This window comes from Lagenorhynchus albirostris, chromosome 1, assembly GCF_949774975.1.
Source record: "Lagenorhynchus albirostris chromosome 1, mLagAlb1.1, whole genome shotgun sequence".
Taxonomy (NCBI): Eukaryota; Metazoa; Chordata; class Mammalia; order Artiodactyla; family Delphinidae; genus Lagenorhynchus; species Lagenorhynchus albirostris.
The window spans coordinates 76,394,720-76,412,410 of NC_083095.1; the positions used below are offsets into that span (position 1 = coordinate 76,394,720).

A 17,691-nucleotide genomic window follows, 5' to 3' on the forward strand; every position below is an offset into this window, starting at 1 on the left:
TTCTTTTTGTTTTTACACCGTATCGTTCTCTTCTATCATAAAATGCATGGTTCTTAAATCAGAATCAAATACATTTGTTTCTACTTACTGGGGGCTCTTTGCCTCCTGGTAATGAAATAGGCCGCTGTGAGTGGAAGCCGCAGCTTCCTGGCCTAAAGCAGAGAGAAGGAAAAGTCTGCACAACTTCATGACACAAGGAGCCTCTTATCCTTACATCTATTTCCCACAAATCTCAGATTAGAAGAAGGGGAAAAGCCTCTAGACGAGAATGTAACTACATGACAGAAGAGCACAAACAGACACATGGAGCCTTGTAGGTAATTCTGTAAAGTTTACTGTGCGTGCACAAGGAGCTTCAGCTGAGCAAAGCTTAAAGGGACCTGGAGGCTGGTGAGATGAGGACTGATGCTGATATCTGGGGTGGATGGTGGGACAGGACTGTGGCGCTTGGCAAATGAGCATGGCCCAAAGTTTTGGCCCAGAGTTTAGATGATGTCATCCAAGTGAACTGGAACCAGGGTGTACCTGGCATCGTCCTGTGGTAATCTGTTTCCACACGCAATGATGTAGATCTTCCGATTACTTCTCTGTCCATAACGGCAGTTCCTATAATCGTGTGCATTTCTTGTGAGGTTGCAGTAGGTTACAGGCACCGGATGTGGGCTTCTATGACAATTCGTCTCCCGTGATCTAGGGCAGGTTACATTTGTGGTGTGACAAACACGAGCTACGGCAGCAAACGTTGTGTGGAGAAAAGTATTTTCAGTCCTGCATGGCCTTCTGTAACGGTTAACCACCCGCATTGCATCATCGCATCGACGGTGGGCCATATTTAGGTGCTTAATCTGAAACCTCTGAGCCGGGGTTAATTGGGCGTGGAGTGAGATCACCACTCCCAAGAGCCCCAGCAGCAAAAAGAGAGGAAGCTGGGCATTCTGCTGTCTTGGAACCATGTTTCCTGTGAAAAGAAGGGTATCTTCTGTATCCCGGCCCACAAATAACACACTCCCTCCTCACTCACCCTGCAGGCCCCCTGCTGTCACTGTGGTTCTAGCTCCTTTCCCCTCCGCTCCCCAAAGTCTGTCATGTGTCCTGGGCACTAACTTCAGCTCACCGCTCCCCCAGTTGCTGCTTCATTGCTGTCTCTCCTGTTCCAGCTCTGGGGCTCATTGTCTTACCCAGTATCTCTGCTGTGGCTCCTGTGAGAACAGATCCAGCTGGTGGGCCTGGCGCTCAGGGGCAGCAGGTATCCCCCCAGTTCTTGGGTCTGGAGATATAGAGCAGCCCCTGTGGGTGGGGCTAGCAGAACAAGGAGGGTTCTGAATCTAGGACATGAAGAAACGCACAGATTAGGACATGGTCCACTTATGCAATGAGCCCTTTGTTTTATCATTTGCTGATCAGTGCATACCCAGGGATGAACCACTGCTGCTTCTGTTGTAACAAATCTAATTCCAGGCATCCTGTGCAGGACAGAGCTCTGCCACTGGGTCTGGATTTCCTAAATGAAAAATATCACTGGCTGCAGAATGGCCATAGATTTTTTATTTTTATTTATTTATTTGGCTGCGTTGGGTCATTGTTGCTGCGTGCGGGCTTTCTCTAGTTGCAGCGAGCAGGGGCTACTCTTCGTTGCGGTGCACGGGCTTCTCATTGCGGTGGCTTCTTTTGTTGCGGAGCATGGGCTCTAGGCACGTGGGCTTCAGTAGTTGTGGCACAAGAGCTCAAGAGTTGTGGCTCACGGGCTCTAGAGCTCAGGCTCAGTAGTTGTGGCACATGGGCTTAGTTGCTCTGCAGCAAGTGGGATCTTCCCGGACCTGGGCTCGAACCTGTGTCCCCTGCGTTGGCAGGCGGATTCTTAACCACTGCGCCATTAGGGAAGTCCCAGAATGGGCTATAGGTTTTATAACTCAACTTGGGGGCAACACATTGAAAGACTGAAGTACATGAAGGCAGGCCCGGTACTCAGAACAAATAGAGCCAGGAGGCTTGTTTGCACCAGAGGAACCCAGGCCCCCCTTTCATTTTAGTAATCACCCTGGTTCCTTCTCACCCAAATGTTCTTTATCTCCTCACTTCCCTGTGCTGGAAACTTGAGCTCTGAATTTCTCACTGCTCAAAATCCTATCAGTAATTAGTTTGTGACGAATCTATGATTTTTTTTGTAATTGCTGTTGTCTTTTTTTTTTTTTTTTTCTGCTTCCTATGCATTGAATTCACTTTCTCTTGTTTTTACCCTGGCCCGGTTTTTGCCTTCACTTCCTGTGAAATAGCATGACCTAAAAACACCCTGAAGAAAGTCTGTAAAATCTGCCAGAGAATGAACATTTGGTGTCATGTAAGGGATTCCAAGCTAGAGCTTGAACTCCTGTGTTCTTTTCAATCTGCGCTATTTTCTACAAAACAGTCTGTCCTAGAGTTGTCATTTATCTTACTAGTACATTTCATTTCTTTTTTTTTTACATTTCATTTCTTGATGTTAACAGGAAAAAACAATTTAATTTGTAAAATGAGCATCAGTGGATAGGACACTGTATTCCTGAAATTATGGAAGTCACAGTATGTAACTCGATGCATGAAACATACTCTTGGTTCTCAGAGAAGCAGAGGAAAATAACTGTAGGCCTATAATTTGATTACAATGTGATAGAGATAATAACACTGTGTGAAGATGGTTTTATGGGGGCGCTGAGGATGAAGGGTCTTACTTGGCCTCATGGGATAAGAAAGGCTTCCAAAAGAAATGTCCATTTGAGCTGGCCCATAAAGGATAAGCAGAGTTTAGGGACTTAGGGAATAAATGAGCATTCTAGGCTAAGAAGATGGTGTGGGACATTGTACAGACAGGGAAAGTGTATCAAGGTAGGAAAGGCCTCCAGATAAGAGATATTAAATCCCTGGTCTAACCTCTCAGTTAGAAAACTGGGGCTTCCCTGATGGCGCAGTGGCGCCCTCTCCCTGCAACTAGAGAAAGCCCACGTACAGCAACGAAGACCTGATGCAGCCAATAAACAAACAAACAAATAAATAAAATTAAGAAAAAGAAAACTGGATTAGGTCCTCAAATGGTACTGTACAACCCTCCAAGAAAATTAATGCACATTTTTTTAAACCACCTTTTTATATTTCTGTCATGTGGAAATGCAATTATTTTACCACTGACGTCGTTATGTAAACATGGACATAATGGTGACCTGGATAGGACTCAGTGCAGTGCTAATAGGATTCTGCCTGAAATCCTGTTCTACCTAAAAGGCATTAATATCTTTTACCATGAAGTAAGTTGTCTTTTTTTTTTCACGTATATTTTGTGGAAAGCATTTTCAAGAGAGATGAGGATGTAAAAATGAATTAGGTGTAGTTTAGCCCTTCTGTGATACCGACAGCCACACTGGGTAGAAGGATCTGTACTCAAGTGTCTATAATATGAACTAAAAATCATACGCTGCAGTCACAGGGAGTGCATCTGGCTCAAAAACCTGTTCTTGATCAGCATATAGTTTTACTTTTAACATTGGGTTTTGGAATATTAACACTTCAAATTGGGAGAGTTCACATAAAAATTTGCATTCCTGTCTTATCTTTAAAAATCGGGAGATGTTGTCGGTGCACTGTCTCCATTACCACAAGGGATCAACTAGAGCTGAGTAGTTCCCTCCTCTGTTGAAGGTGGCAATAGTTCAGGGGTTTTCACGCACTCTACTCCTACCTACTGATCACATCCTGTCTGTTCACTCAGATACTGCCCGTCACGCTTATCACAAGCGTCCTGAGAAGAGACTCACCCAATGTCACGCCCAATCTGCAACCATGCTCCACCTTTAAAATTGTATTCGGAGCACACCTTCTATGCTTTTCCTGATCGGTTCATACATAGCTTTCCTCTATGCATATTTACCTTACACTAAATCTCTTCATAGAAATTTTTGTTGGCTAATCTACATATCATTCAGTAACTGCCACTAATCACAACTAATAATTTTAGGTAATGTGCTTTTTCCTCTTGGTTGTTTTCAGACGACTAGGTTAGTCTCTCACTATAAAGATAACTTTTCCCTCAATAGAAAGAGAAGTTTTTTTCATGTTGAATACATTTCTAAATCTTTGCTTGTCCTGCGGCCTGCCACATACCCTCTTCAAAAAGTTAAGGTCAGATAAAGGACCTTGATTTGAATACGAGCTCTACTAATTCTGAGAAGTGAGACCCTATATGTACCACTTGGCCAAAGGGTCGGATACTTTAAGCCCAATGGCCAGTTATGCAGGGCCATGAACACACGAAATTGTGAAACCTATAAATAATGACACATACACTTGTTAGAACTACTGTGTGAATTAAACAAGAAGAGCTAAGCAGAGTGAAGTTCCAAAAAAGGCAGTTCCTCTTTTCTTGGCCAATTATAAAGGATATTGAGATCTAGTTATTAGATCTCAACTTAGTTTCCTGCCCGCTGTCAGTCAGCTTTTGCTTTGTTGCCTAATCAGACAAAAGGCTTTTGAGGCCTATCTGCCAGGGAGACCTATCAAGATAAGACCTATGAAATCTACTTCTATTACAACTTGTTGATTGACTGTATGTGCCCCTGCCGCCACCTTCATTAGCAGGGCCCCTAACATAACTGATTTTGGAGCTCTGGAAAGGCATATGTACTGATTTCTTCCCTTCCCTTACTGAAATGCAGACCCAAGTCTCAGGCAGCTTCTCCCATAATAAGAACATTCACAGTTTAAATTGTGAAGACAGAAAGAATATAATCTTTACATAAAAGTGATTGATTTTTTTTTTGTGCCTAGATTCATCAACAACTTTTTAAAAGAAAAATTAGATTTAATTGGATTAACAGTTTTCAGATGGAAACCCAACTTGCAAACAAAATATTGCTGCTTACCTGGACATGTCCAAAACAATATGTACACACAGAAAATCACACATGGACTCATACACACAAGTAATGCTTAGTTAGGGAGTGAAAGAGAATGATTGAGGTGAAAAAGATCTTTAGTCTATAACCTTCACTTTAGAGTATAAGGATGAGGTGATTTGCCTACCTCCAACAATAGCAAGCTACTGACAGTCACCAAACTGCAGGTTTTTTTCTTCATATGTGTGGTGATGTCATAGGTACTCTGTGTGATGCTGGTAAAGACTGTGGGTGTGAAATAGTAAACATGAAATTAGTCCTACTAGGCAATCTGTTTAAGATCATTGACAGACCTGAGAGTTTTCCATATGGCCTGCCCCTTAAGGTCTGGGAAGAAAATATCCACAATGTAATTCCTATAGGATTAGAGGAAGGAGGGAAGGCAACGGAGGTTCCATTTCTGCTAGGAGTATCCACCACTGAAAGGGACATATGTATCTCTGTGGATGTCATCTGCTCTGCAAAAACCCTGCCCTGGGACTCCCAGTTATTCAGTAAAAGAGTCAGAATATACACTCAGTCTTTACTCAGACTCCCTGGGCACTAGTTGGGAAGTTTCATGACGACAGGCCCTATACATAGAAGAGCCAAGAATTTTTTTCAGAGTACTTATTTATTTATAAGTAAGATGCTGGGTCTTACTGCAGCATGCAGGTTCCTTAATTGTGGCATATGGGATCTAGTTCCCTGACCAGGGATCAAACCTGGGCCCCCTGCATTGGGAGCACAGTGTCTTAACCACTGCGCCATCAGGGAAGCCCTGAGGAGCTAGGAATGTTTATTCTGAGGCAGAGGAATCTGTGGGAGAAACATGAAGTCTACTCCCTTAGAACTGAAATGCTTCCATTTTCTTTCTAACAGCATTTAAAACAGGCATAGGTATTTAAGGAAGTGGAAATATTTTCTAAGATGCAAGGCATATAGATTTGTAGTGAGCTCACCCACTGTAGAAAAGGTTTGGCAGGGACACCTGCTTCATTCATAGGCTGTGGAATCAGGTGGCTGATAGATGCAAACACTTTTTTCGTTTAACTACTCAAGTGAGGAGCAAAAATCCTTCGGAGTTTGAAAATACCTTTGTATGTCAGGCCTGTAAAGGGGTGAGTGGGTGGTAGGCACCTCCTTTCTTCCCAAGTCCTTCTCTTCTCTTCCCACTTCTTACCCGAAAAGGAGGGGTGTGAGGTGGAAGGAGAATGTGAGAACAGTAGTTGCTGTGAGTACAAGAAGTGTAGATAGGGGCCAGTGGGGACATGAAGTGTTTGGGCCGAGAGTTCTTAGAAATACAATAGGTATCTTGCGGGCAAGGGACCACAGCCTGCTCCCTGACCCCATTCTTCCTCGACCTGCTTTCACAGGGAACATGAATCTGATGTGGACCCTTCTTCTCCTCCTCCTCCTGGGGCCAAGTGTCTTCACTCCAGGCCTGCCCTTCTCAAGACGGCGTACAGACAACCCCAGGTCATGAGTCCCTGGAGGACACCACCGATACTGTGACGTGATGATGAGGCGACGGTGGCTGATCCGGAGGGGCGGATGCAAGCAGATCAACCCCTTCGTTCACGAGGATTTGGCCACCAGAGCAGATTTCTGCAGAGCTCCATCTGTGCCCTGTACCAGCAGCCGCTCCTTGCAAAGCTGCCACAACGGTACTCACAATGTCAGCGTCACTGACTGCTTTGCCAAAGCAGGGACCCGGCCCCCGCACTGCCACTGCCATAAGAAGGACTCCACCAGGCCCATCCGCGTGGGCTGTGAGGAGGGGGCCCCTGTTCACCTGGACGGCTAGTCTTCTCCCAGCCCTGACGTGGGAAGCCGAGTGACCTGCGCCCTACACCTCCAGATCTTTGAAGCCCTGCCGAAGTCTTCCCTGGAAACGCTTCTTCTCTTGCATCTGGATCCCTCATTGTTCCCAGTCACGAGCATCTCTCTCACAGCTTCTCCCCCGACCCTAACTCCACACTCCACCCCGCACTCCTGCCATGGAGTCGGTTTTTGGGGTGTAGGACAAGATGGGGCTGGGGAGTTGGGGAGAAAGCCCTGTTACCTCGCAAAGGGAATCTACCTCTGGAAAAGCCTTGCTCCCCCGGAGCGGCTACACAAGCCGTGCTGGCTGGGCTGATTTGCCCACGAGCTGCTCTAATAAGAACTCCCGATGGCGCTGGCCCTGTTCAGCCCCGAGTGGCCCGCCTCGCAGGGTCCTCCTGCGGGACCTTCGGCTCCCTTCTCCCCAGTGGGCTCCTGTGGAGGGAATTTGGGACGACTCCCGTGAGGGAAACCCGCTTCCTTTATAGAAACAGACCCCTGATGCGGGGGGACACAGCACGGGAAAGAGCCGCTACCTGGAGGAGAGGTGGCACGGAGCCGGGCGACTCCCACGCCACACGGTCCCTTCGGCGTCTCTCGCCGGCGCCGCCTCAACTGGCCCGCAGGGGGCGCTGCGCCACCTGAGACCCCGGGCCAAACAGAGACCAGAGCTGCTTTCCGGGTTCCTCTCAAGACAGGGAGAGATGGGTGGGAAGTTGCTTGGTTACCGACACGGGAATGGAGGATAACAGGTGATTAAACGGAAAATTCAGCCAGCGTAAATACAGCCTAACTTTCAAAAAAACAGATTTCTGAGTTTACCATAACTTTCACGCTCTCGTACTCTTTAGTATTTAACTTGCCTACAGATTTACATTCTAGCACCGCAGGTATAGAGGAAATAAGATCTGTACAGAGCACCTACTTGTGTTATAAGCTTTGCAGTTTGGCTGCACTGGAAAAAAAAGAGCCTATTTCTTTCTTGGAATCCATTATATACATACATATATATATATATACATATATATGTGTGTGTGTGTGTAAAAAAAAAATATATATATATACATATATATATACAATCCTCTTCTGAAGGAAGTTTTTCTACCCACAAGAAGGAGCAGCCATAAATGACCATGTTTTCTGAGACTCCATCAAAATGGTGACAGGGCTTTGAATCCAAGAGGGCACCTGACTCTAGGGCAGCCATCCATGGACTGATTGGCTGGTGCTCATGGAGTAAACTGGGGATTTTACCCTCCTGGAATAATGGTGACAGAACTTGATACTCTTATTTTCATCTTCTCCTCTGAAGCCAGGAGCTGTAGTTGTGTTACAGTCGTTTGTGACCTTCCACACTTAATGCTTGCTATAAAAATGTTTTCAGTAAAATGTTAAAGGGCCATTGTGGTAGATCCTGTTGGTGCTGTGGAGATCTGTAGACTTTCACTTTCAGGTTGGGAAAGTTTCCTTCCCTTCTACTCCTAGTTTCCACTCTTGAATGGACTGTGAATTTTATTGAAGATTTGTCTTCATCTAATGATAAAATCATATAGTATTTCTCTCTGAATCAGTGAATTGCATTAATTGATTTTAGAATATTAAACCAACTTTGGGATAAACTCATTCTGGTTATGCTAAATTTTCTTTTTTTAATCACTGAATTTAGCTTGCTAATATTTAAGGGTTTTTTTGTGTTTTTTTGTTTTTGTTTTTTGCATTTATGTTCATGAATGAAATTGGTCTGAAATTTGTTTTTGGAAATATCTTGTTTGATCTTGGTATCCAGATTCTATGTTAGCCTTCATAAATGAGTTGAGGAATATTCCCTCTTTATTTTCTGTAATTGGAATTATATGTTCTTTTATTATTTACAGAACTCATCTGTAAGGCTGTCTGGCCCTGATATTTTCTGAGACTATTTTTAACTTCTATTTCAATTTCTTTAATGGTTATAGAGATGCTGAGTTTTCTAGTTCTTTTTTTTTAATTGAAGTATAGTCGATTTACAATATTATATTAGTTTCAGGTGTACAGCATAGTGATTCAGTAGTTTTGCAGATTATACTCCATTATAGATTATTACAAGATAATGGCTATCATTCCCTGTGCTATTGCTTACCTATTTTATACATAGTAGTTGGTATCTGTTAATCCCATACCCCTAATTTGTCCTTACTCCCTTCCCTTTCACCTTTAGTAACCACAAATTTTTTTCTATATCTGTGAGTCTGTTTCTATTTTGCATATACATTCATTCATATTATTTTTTTGGATTCCACATATAAGTGATATCCCTAGTTCTTCTTGAGATCATTTTGGCAAGTTTTTTTTCCCCCTAGGAATTTATCCATTTCATCTAAAGTGCTTAAATATATTGGCACAAAGTTGTTCATATTCTTTTGTTAATATTTACAGCATCTCTTTTTACATCTTATTTCTATCTGACATTCTATTTATACCTTTTAAAATTGATAAAACTTATGAGAGCTGTCGTTTTATTAGACGTATTAAACAAAGACTTTTTCAGACATACAGAGCTAAAAGAATTCATTGCCTGAAAGAAGTCCTTAAGACAGAGGAAAAATGACACCAAATGGAAATAGAAACCTACACAGAAATGAAGGACATTGGAAACTGTAATTACATGACAGTATGTGAAACTCCTGGGAATAGTGCATGGAAATAGCTTTGGAAGTTTTGAGTTATAACTCTAAAATACTGGGTTTTGTTCTCCATGAAGTAGTATGTTTATTTTCTGAAGCAGAATCTCTGATCATGTAATTTATTTACCCTTCTAATAAATGTCAAAGAGTCAAACTGCCTCCAAATTAAAAGTAAAATTCTTGGTTTAAAATTTCTTTCCTTGGGACTTCCCTGGTGGCACAGTGGTTAAGAATCTGCCTTCCAATGCAGGGGACGTGTGTTCGATCCCTGGTCTGGGAACTAAGATCCCACATGCCTCGGGTCAACTAAACCTGTGTGCTGGAACTACTAAGCCTGCTTTCTAGAGCCTGTGGGCCACAACTAAGAGAACCCACATGCCGCAACTAAGATCCAACACAGCCAAATAAATAAAGAATTTAAAAAAAAAAAAAAGATAAAATCAAAGAGTAAGGAAGAAATGCAGAGCAGAACCTCTAGCAAAATGAGTTGAGATATAGCCTGCGGTTAGGGAGATGGGCATGAAATGAAAAAAAAAGAAACCACACTTGAATTTGCATCTTTGATGAGAATGTTTTGCACACTAGGCCTTGATCTCGTCTCGAAAAAGAAAATGCAATAACAGAGGGGAGAGCCCCCTCTGCTAGCACTCAGTGAGGTGGACATGCCAGACTCCTGCCTACCCCTCCTTCTCTAGCCCTGAGTATGAAAACTGGCCAGCACTGGGGTGGCCTGAGCCACGTTGCTGTTCTTCCAGCAGGACCCGTTTGTGGTTCCCCTTCCTCTGGCCAGAGGGCACCCAGAAACAGTACCTGAGCTGCTTCTGTTTGAGGACATGGGGATTTTCAAGGAGGTCAGGATCACCTGTGCCTGGTGTCAGCCTTCCTAGGTTCACCCAAGCTGCCTTCCCTATGTGATCATTCCTCTCCTCCAACTTTGATGTCAAAGCCTCTCTCCAATCTCAACGTCCCCATACTTTCTAAGAGACTGTTTCTTTTCACTGAAGTCAGGCTTCTCAAAAAACAGCAAGCTTAAAAAAAAAGCAAAAAAACCCCAATAAGCTTAAGTTTGGCTTTAAACACTTCCTGCCTTCCACTCTGCGGATATCCCTGAACCAAGGAAATACAAAGGGTGTGGCTCCTACTTGGAACTAGGGGAATGAGGAACGTACAGAAAAAGAAAGAAAAATTCGTGTCTCAGCAAAATATCCTGTTTGCGTATATTCTTTAATTTTCTAACTAGAAAATTTCTGTGCTCTTCCCACCCCAGGAACCAGAATAGGGAGAACAGGAAGTTATTATTATATCCTGAAGGTTGTAACATTAGATTCACCTTGAATCCCAATGTTAGAGTTTCTGCAAAGATAGAGGGGTCCATGCATTGGGACCATCAGCTTTTTCTCCTGGTCTAAATTAAAGGAGGTCTTTAGTGTGTGTGTGTGTGTGTGTGTGTGTGTGTGTGTGTGTGTGTGTGTGTGTGTGTGTTACGGGGAGCAGGTGAAGGTGAACTGAGAAAAAGGGCTGGTTTGTATGATGACTGAGCATGTTTTCCTCAGTCTCAAAGAAGTGGGAATGGGGAAGTTTCTACCGAGTGGCAATGCTCCTGAGAGCTACTCTGTTGACAAAAATTAGACGTTACTCTGCTACAGATCTTTGTTAACAGTTGGAAAGTAAGCTAATTATATAAAATTATGGAATATTTCTATGAAAATTGGGAATCATTTGGAAAGTGAGCACCCTTAGGATGCATCTCTTTGCTCTCACTAATTGTGCACGATCATGAAGTCAGATGCTCCTACACTTCTCTAAAAAAGAGGTCTAGAAACTCGAATAAAAATCAGGATCTCCTGGATTAACATTCTCTAATAGTCTGAAAGTCTATTAAGCAAAAGCACAAATATGTGTGAAGATCCGCTAACAATACCCAATTACAGGGACTTCCCTGATGGCACAGTGGTTAAGAATCCGCCTGCCAATGCAGGGGAAACGGGTTCGAGCCCTGGTCCGGGAAGATTCCCACATGCCACGGAGCAACTAAGCCCGTGTGCCACAACTACTGAGCCTGCGTGCCACAACTACTGAAGCCCATGTGCCTAGAGCCCGTGCTCTGCAACAAGAGAAGCCACTGCAATGAGAAGCCTGCGCACCGCAACGAAGAGTAGCCCCTGCTCACCGCAACTAGAGAAAGCCTGCGTGCAGCAACAAAGACCCAACGCAGCCACAATATTAATTAACTAATTAACTAATAATTAGAAATAAATAAATAAAAGAGCTTTCAGAGAGCTCCCTGGCCCTTTCTACTATGTGAGGACAAAGAGAGCCATCTATGAACCAGGAAGTGGCTCTCACCAGACACCAAATGTGCTGGTGCCTTGATCTCGGACTTCCCAACCTTCAGAACGGTGAGAAATGAATTTCTGTTGTTTGTAAGTTTGGAAGTCTTTGGAAGTTTGTTGTAGCAACCTGAAGGAACAAAGACAAGGACTCTAGACAGGGTGGTCAGGAAAGAATCACTGATGAAGGGAAATTTAAACTGAAACCTGATGTCATAGAAAAGAACATTTCAGGCAGAAAGAACAGAAAGTGCAGAAGTCCAGAGGCAGGCAAAGGCTTGGCATCTTTTAGGTGCCTACAGAGCCCGGTGTGGCTGAGGTGAAGTGAGTGTGTGTGAGATGCTGATGAAGAGAGAGAAAGAGAAGACATGCATAATAGAAGAGTCAGCCGCAGGGTCAACAGGGGATTCTCCAGGGAATAGAGTTCCTGTCCTAGAATTGGTATGGCCTCAGGAAAATGATAAAGAGAAACCCCCAATTTCTTAAAGAAAGAGACATCAGTGACTGCAGACCATCCCTGGAATGAAATGTGGATCAGCTCACCACAAGGAGTTATGCAAGATCCAACCCAAGCAGGGGCAGCAGCAGCAAAATCTCAGGTGACCAACTCTCTCTCCACAGTGAACCTTTAAGTGAGGAGGGTGTCTCTGAGGTTCTGAGGTCCTCCTGCAGAGGAAAGAGGGATGTAATGAGCCTCATCACTAGACAAAGAGAAGTTGAATGATGCTCTCCCTGGAGGAGACATGCTAACAGTTCTGACATCAGCAGCCACGCAACAAACTGTGTTAAGTAATGAGAAATTCTGAACACTTGTTCATTTATCATAAGTAGTAAGAATAGAGGGAACTCCCTGGCAGTCCAGTGGTTAGGATGCTGTGCTTTCATTGCCGAGGGTGTGCGGGGTCGATTCCTGGTTGGGGAGCTAAGGTCTCACAAGCCATGCAGCGCAGCCAATAAAAAAGAATAGAGAAGAACTAAATGCATTCAGAACGCAAACACAGAGATTCAGAGTCACTATTATAGAGCTGCAGGGAAGGGCTGTGAGCTGCTCTACTGGACTACTAAGGATAAATGTTGACTCTCCCTTCATTAGTTCTCTACATATAGTTTCCTTTTGCCAAAAAAGAGGAAGAGATGGATGAATCTCTAAATTAACCAATTATCCCATGCGTTCATGGTGATGAAAGATCACTGACAGAATAAAGAACTTCTGTCTGATGTCCCCCTTCTTTCTCAGTGGCCTAATTTCCTCCTTTATTGGTATCATTTATCGTGGTCTAATCAACTTGTCCCTGCAGAAAGCACCCAGCCCCTCCTCTCTGAGTGCATGGCCGTTGTGTACAGGCTGCCCAAGTGCCTGACGGCTTGTTCTCAGGATGGGTTCGTTAAACCCCATCAATCTCGCAGACCTCTACATGTTCCTGATTAATATCAAGGCTTCCTTCTCATTTCTCTGTCTGTGGCAATCCCCAAAACTGCCCCTGTCCCACTGTAGCTCCTCTCCTCTCCAGCAATGGCTTCAGCCTCCTGAGGTCACCCATCTGCTCCTTCCGTTCATGTGCATTTCAGCCATAGGGATCGTATAGCCTGAGGCTCGTGGCACTCATGCAAAAGGCCAGGGGCACAGACCTGGAGGTTATGCCTTTCCCGGGTCGTCTACCCTCTCTCAACCGTGTACCATATTGGGACCTGTCCACCTGTGAACAGCTACACCCATTTCAAGTCTCAATTTAAGTGTCAACTACTCTGTGGAGCCTTCCTTGGAACAATTCCTATTCCTTTCCTTTTGTTCCTTGCACATTTAAAACTTTTTTTAAAATAGTTTGGTAGCTCCTATAGAACTCTAAGTCCCTTGAGGGCAGGTACTGTGTCTCATCTATCTGCGTGTTAATAAGAACTAGTGGGGCTTCCTTGGTAGCACAGTGGTTGAGAGTCCGCCTGCCGATGCAGGGGACACGGGTTCATGCCCCGGTCCGGGAAGATCCCACATGCTGCCGAGCGGCTGGGCCCGTGAGCCATGGCCGCTGAGCCTGCGTGTCCGGAGCCTGTGCTCCGCAGCGGGAGAGGCCGCAGCGGGAGAGGCCGCAACAGTGAGAGGTCCACGTACCGCAAAAAAAAAAAAAAGGACTAGTGCATAGTAGATGCTTGATAAATAATTGTCAAATAAGTTAATTATAGTGAACATCTATCATAAGAGAGGTCAATGAGGTAAACAGAAGCATAATGAAACCAAGCGATGCCCTGTGGGGCTCCTGGGCACGGAGGCCTTTTTCGTCCCGTTTCTTGTAGGCAAGACTCCAGCCTCCAGGACCTTCCCTGAGTTCCAAAGGGCAGATTCGAACAGTTGCTAATCAAGGGAACGGCAGCCAAGAAACCACCTGAGGCCAGATTAAAGGACCAGAGGAGCTCATCCAGATTAGGGGACCGACCACCTGAGACAAGATGAAGGGAGCGCAGGCCCTGCTCATCCCTGACCTTGTCAGAGACCCCACCCTTGAACAGTTGCTGTAAAACTTCTCCTCAAATCCTCCTGGGTTGGGACATAGTTTTTTGAGGCAGGAGCCTGCTGTACCCGCCTTTGCCTGGCAAAGTGATAAAGCTATCCTTTTCTACTTCATCCAAAACTCGGTCTCCAAGATTCGATTCGGCACCAGTGTAGAGAGAGGCCAAGCTTTCGGTAACAATAACTCAACATCCCTATATTTGTTTGCTTCCCATTTAGATGCAGAATGCTTGCATTAGAAATTTTGACCAGGTCCTCTTAGATTTAGAAGTCCTCTGTCTGGACTTTCCCACTGTGACATCTCTTTTATTATTATTTTTAAATTTTTGAAAACAATTTTCAAATTTACATAAAAGTTGCAAGTAGTTACAAGAGCTTTCTTTTTCTTGAACCAATTGAGACATAAATCAAATTGAAGACATGATGCCCATCACTTCTGCCACCCTCCCACCCTTGCCAAATACACCACTGTGTATTTCGTACAAGCAAGGACATTCTCCTACTTAATCATGATCATCAATGGCCACCCAAATCAGGAAATGAATATCGGTACATGATTCCACCTTCCGCTTTTAGTTGTCATGTCTCTTTTTCTTCAACTCGGAATAATTGCTCAGCATTTTCTTGACTTTCATGACTTTTGACAGTTACTTTGTAGCATACCTCTCTATTTGGGTTTGCCTGGTGTTTCCTCATGATTAAATTCAAGTTTCGTGCATCTTTGATAGGAATATCAGGGAAGTGGTGCTGTTTTCTTCTTGTTGTACCTTATTAGGTGGCACGTGACATTTAGACTATTGCCCTCTTAACTTATGTTGTTCACTTTGATCATTTATTAAGGTAGTGTCTGCCAGGCTTCTCTGGTATAGTTACTGTTTTCTCCTTTGTGATTAATAAATATTGGGGGAGATTGTACTTTGAAACTGTGTCAATATCCTGTTCCTCATCAAACTTTCAGTTTATTCATTTATTTATTGTATCAGTGTAGCCTCATGGTTTCTCATTTTTTAGTAGGTTATATAATCTGTTATTTTCATTGTTTACCTTCATGCTCACATTGTCACAGATTTGGCCATTGGGAGACCCTTAAAGTGGCTTCTGTGGCCTTTTGACATGCCCCTATCATTCTTTGGGTACTTCCTTGCTTTCTGGCACAAGATATTCTAGTATCATCTCCTATGCTCCCCGTCGTAGCCCTGGGATCAGCCAGTTCTTCAAGGAGCCATTTCTCCAAGGTTCTGTTTAAGAGTAGTACATGATATTTAAAAGCCATGTTCAGGCTAAAATCTATCTGTGCTTGTCACTGTTGGAGTGTTGCTATTCTCAGGCTCTTTGAGTGAACAGATCGAGGAACTAGATGAATGTAAATTCACACACACAGATTTACATCTCCATTTTTTTTTTTTTTTTTTTTTTGCGGTACGCAGGCCTCTCACTGTTGTGGCTTCTCTCGTTGCGGAGCACAGGCTCCGGACATGCAGGCTCAGCGGCCATGGCTTACGGGCCCAGCTTCTCCACGGCATGTGGGATCTTCCCAGACCGGGGCACGAACCCGTGTCCCCTGCATCGGCAGGCAGACTCTCAACCACTGCGCCACCAGGGAAGCCCCACATCTCCATTTTATATCAATATCGAAAACCACGACTAGACACTGTTCCCTCAAGTTTCAATCCAACACCACAAGGTTCCTTCTAGTTTCTTGTCTTCCACGTTTGGAACTCTCATCTCCTAAATGACAAACCTGGATCTGATTTTCCTTAAAATAATTATGTATTTGATAAATCCCTAAAGAGTTCTAGAATGTGTTACAATGGCATGAGGATTATTTTGAGCTGAAGACATTTGGGAATTGACAAACACAGGACAATACTTTCTCTGAACTCCCCTTATCTGTGAGTATACTGAAGACATTTAATTTTTTCATAGGAAGATAGGAATTTGTGTATTGTGTGAAAATATTCAAACCCCGTTTCTTGCTGGTCTTTGACAGGGACTCAGTTGGGGGAGGATGGCGGGTATAGGTGAGAACTTTCTTCTCCCTTTCTGTGTATCTGTGTTTCCGGACTAAGGTGTGTGAATGAGTTGCTCGTCAGTTAGACCAAAGGCAATTGGTGAATAGATCCAAAAAAGCAACTTTGGCTCTGTGAAAAACATAAAAGTCTTAAGAAAATAGATCTGCTATTGAGATCTTATATTGCCTTTCTTCCTGGAAAATATTGAGCGGAAGATCTTTAGAAGAAGAAAGTACTTTTAAAGAAACAAAACAATGTTTTAACTCAGGGTGATCTTAGAGATCATCTTTCTTCACTCTTTCATTTCTCAGAAAACAATACTAAGGCCCAGAGAGATCACATGACTTGGCCACAGTCACTGCACAGTACAGTGACAGAAGTCCGCTGACCCAGCTGGTGGAGGTGGATGGACTGTCTGGCACCCACACTTTTCCTCACACACGTGGGTACTGAGTGTGGGATACCCTCTCCTGCTCATAGAAAATAACCATAGCCCTGCTGAGGTCTGCTTTGCTAGTTTCTTTATGAGAGAGAAAATGACTTACAAAGAAAAAATTAAAAAGTTGAGTTTGGGGCAGAACCAGGAAAGCAGAGAGGGATTAAGGATTAGCCTTTCTGGAGAAATGAAACCCATATTCAGGGAGTGGGAACTCAGGCCGGATCAGATCGCAATGAGGGAAGGCATCAGGACTGTTTAATTCAAAGCTCAAAGCAGGTCAGCCAGCAGGTCAAGAGGCTGAACTTAGTGACCCCATAAAAGACTCCACTTAAGTAGATGTGAGACTTTTCCCCTAAACTCGATAAAGCTGACTCTTTTCACTTGATATTCCGGAATCAACTTCCCGATCCACGTGGTCTGAATCTTTAACATCCCCCGCCTGTGGGTAAAGAAGCACCATTGTGCTGGTTGTAACCGTCCAGATGATTAATACCAGGAGGAAAGCAGGAGACGGAAGATGTGTGACCCAAGAAATTTCTAAGCAAATGACTTTTCTCAAGACCTTGCTTCCTTGGTGGAACCAGCTTGTGATGCCTCTTAAAGAAAGGGAGGGGGACTGTTTGGAGTAGCTGTTTTCCTGGGGGGGCCTCTTCCTCCTAAACAGGCTCCCCTGCCTCCTGTCCCCTTACTCCAGCTGCTCCAATGGAAGTGCCCCTCATTGTACCCCAGTATGAGTCCCCAGGCCCCTAACTCCATAGGTGGGGGGAGCAGCAAAGCTACCGCTGTCTTCTCCCACCACAGGGTGCAACAGGAAGAGCTAGAAGGGGGAAATCCAAGGCTAGAAGAAGGGGATTATTTCACAATGAGAAATTGCAGCCCTTTGGGTGTCCATCCCGAGGGCGGGTTCCCTGCCCCACGGCACACCAGCCAGCCCAGTTTAGTGAGAACGCTGCCCTGGAAGTTGGGGACCTGACACTGGTTTCTGCTTCTGCTGCCAAGACGCAGATCTCTGACCTTGG

The 17,691-nt window shown here is 44.2% G+C and overlaps 1 protein-coding gene across 1 annotated transcript; it reads right to left on the minus strand.

The window, feature by feature from the left end:
* Positions 1 to 485: 485 nt before the first annotated feature.
* LOC132530862 (eosinophil cationic protein-like) lies at positions 486 to 953 on the minus strand. Its single transcript, XM_060168359.1, has one exon. It carries the CDS (start codon positions 951 to 953, stop codon positions 486 to 488), a length of 468 nt encoding a protein of 155 aa, XP_060024342.1.
* Between the last annotated feature and the right edge of the window lie 16,738 nt (positions 954 to 17,691).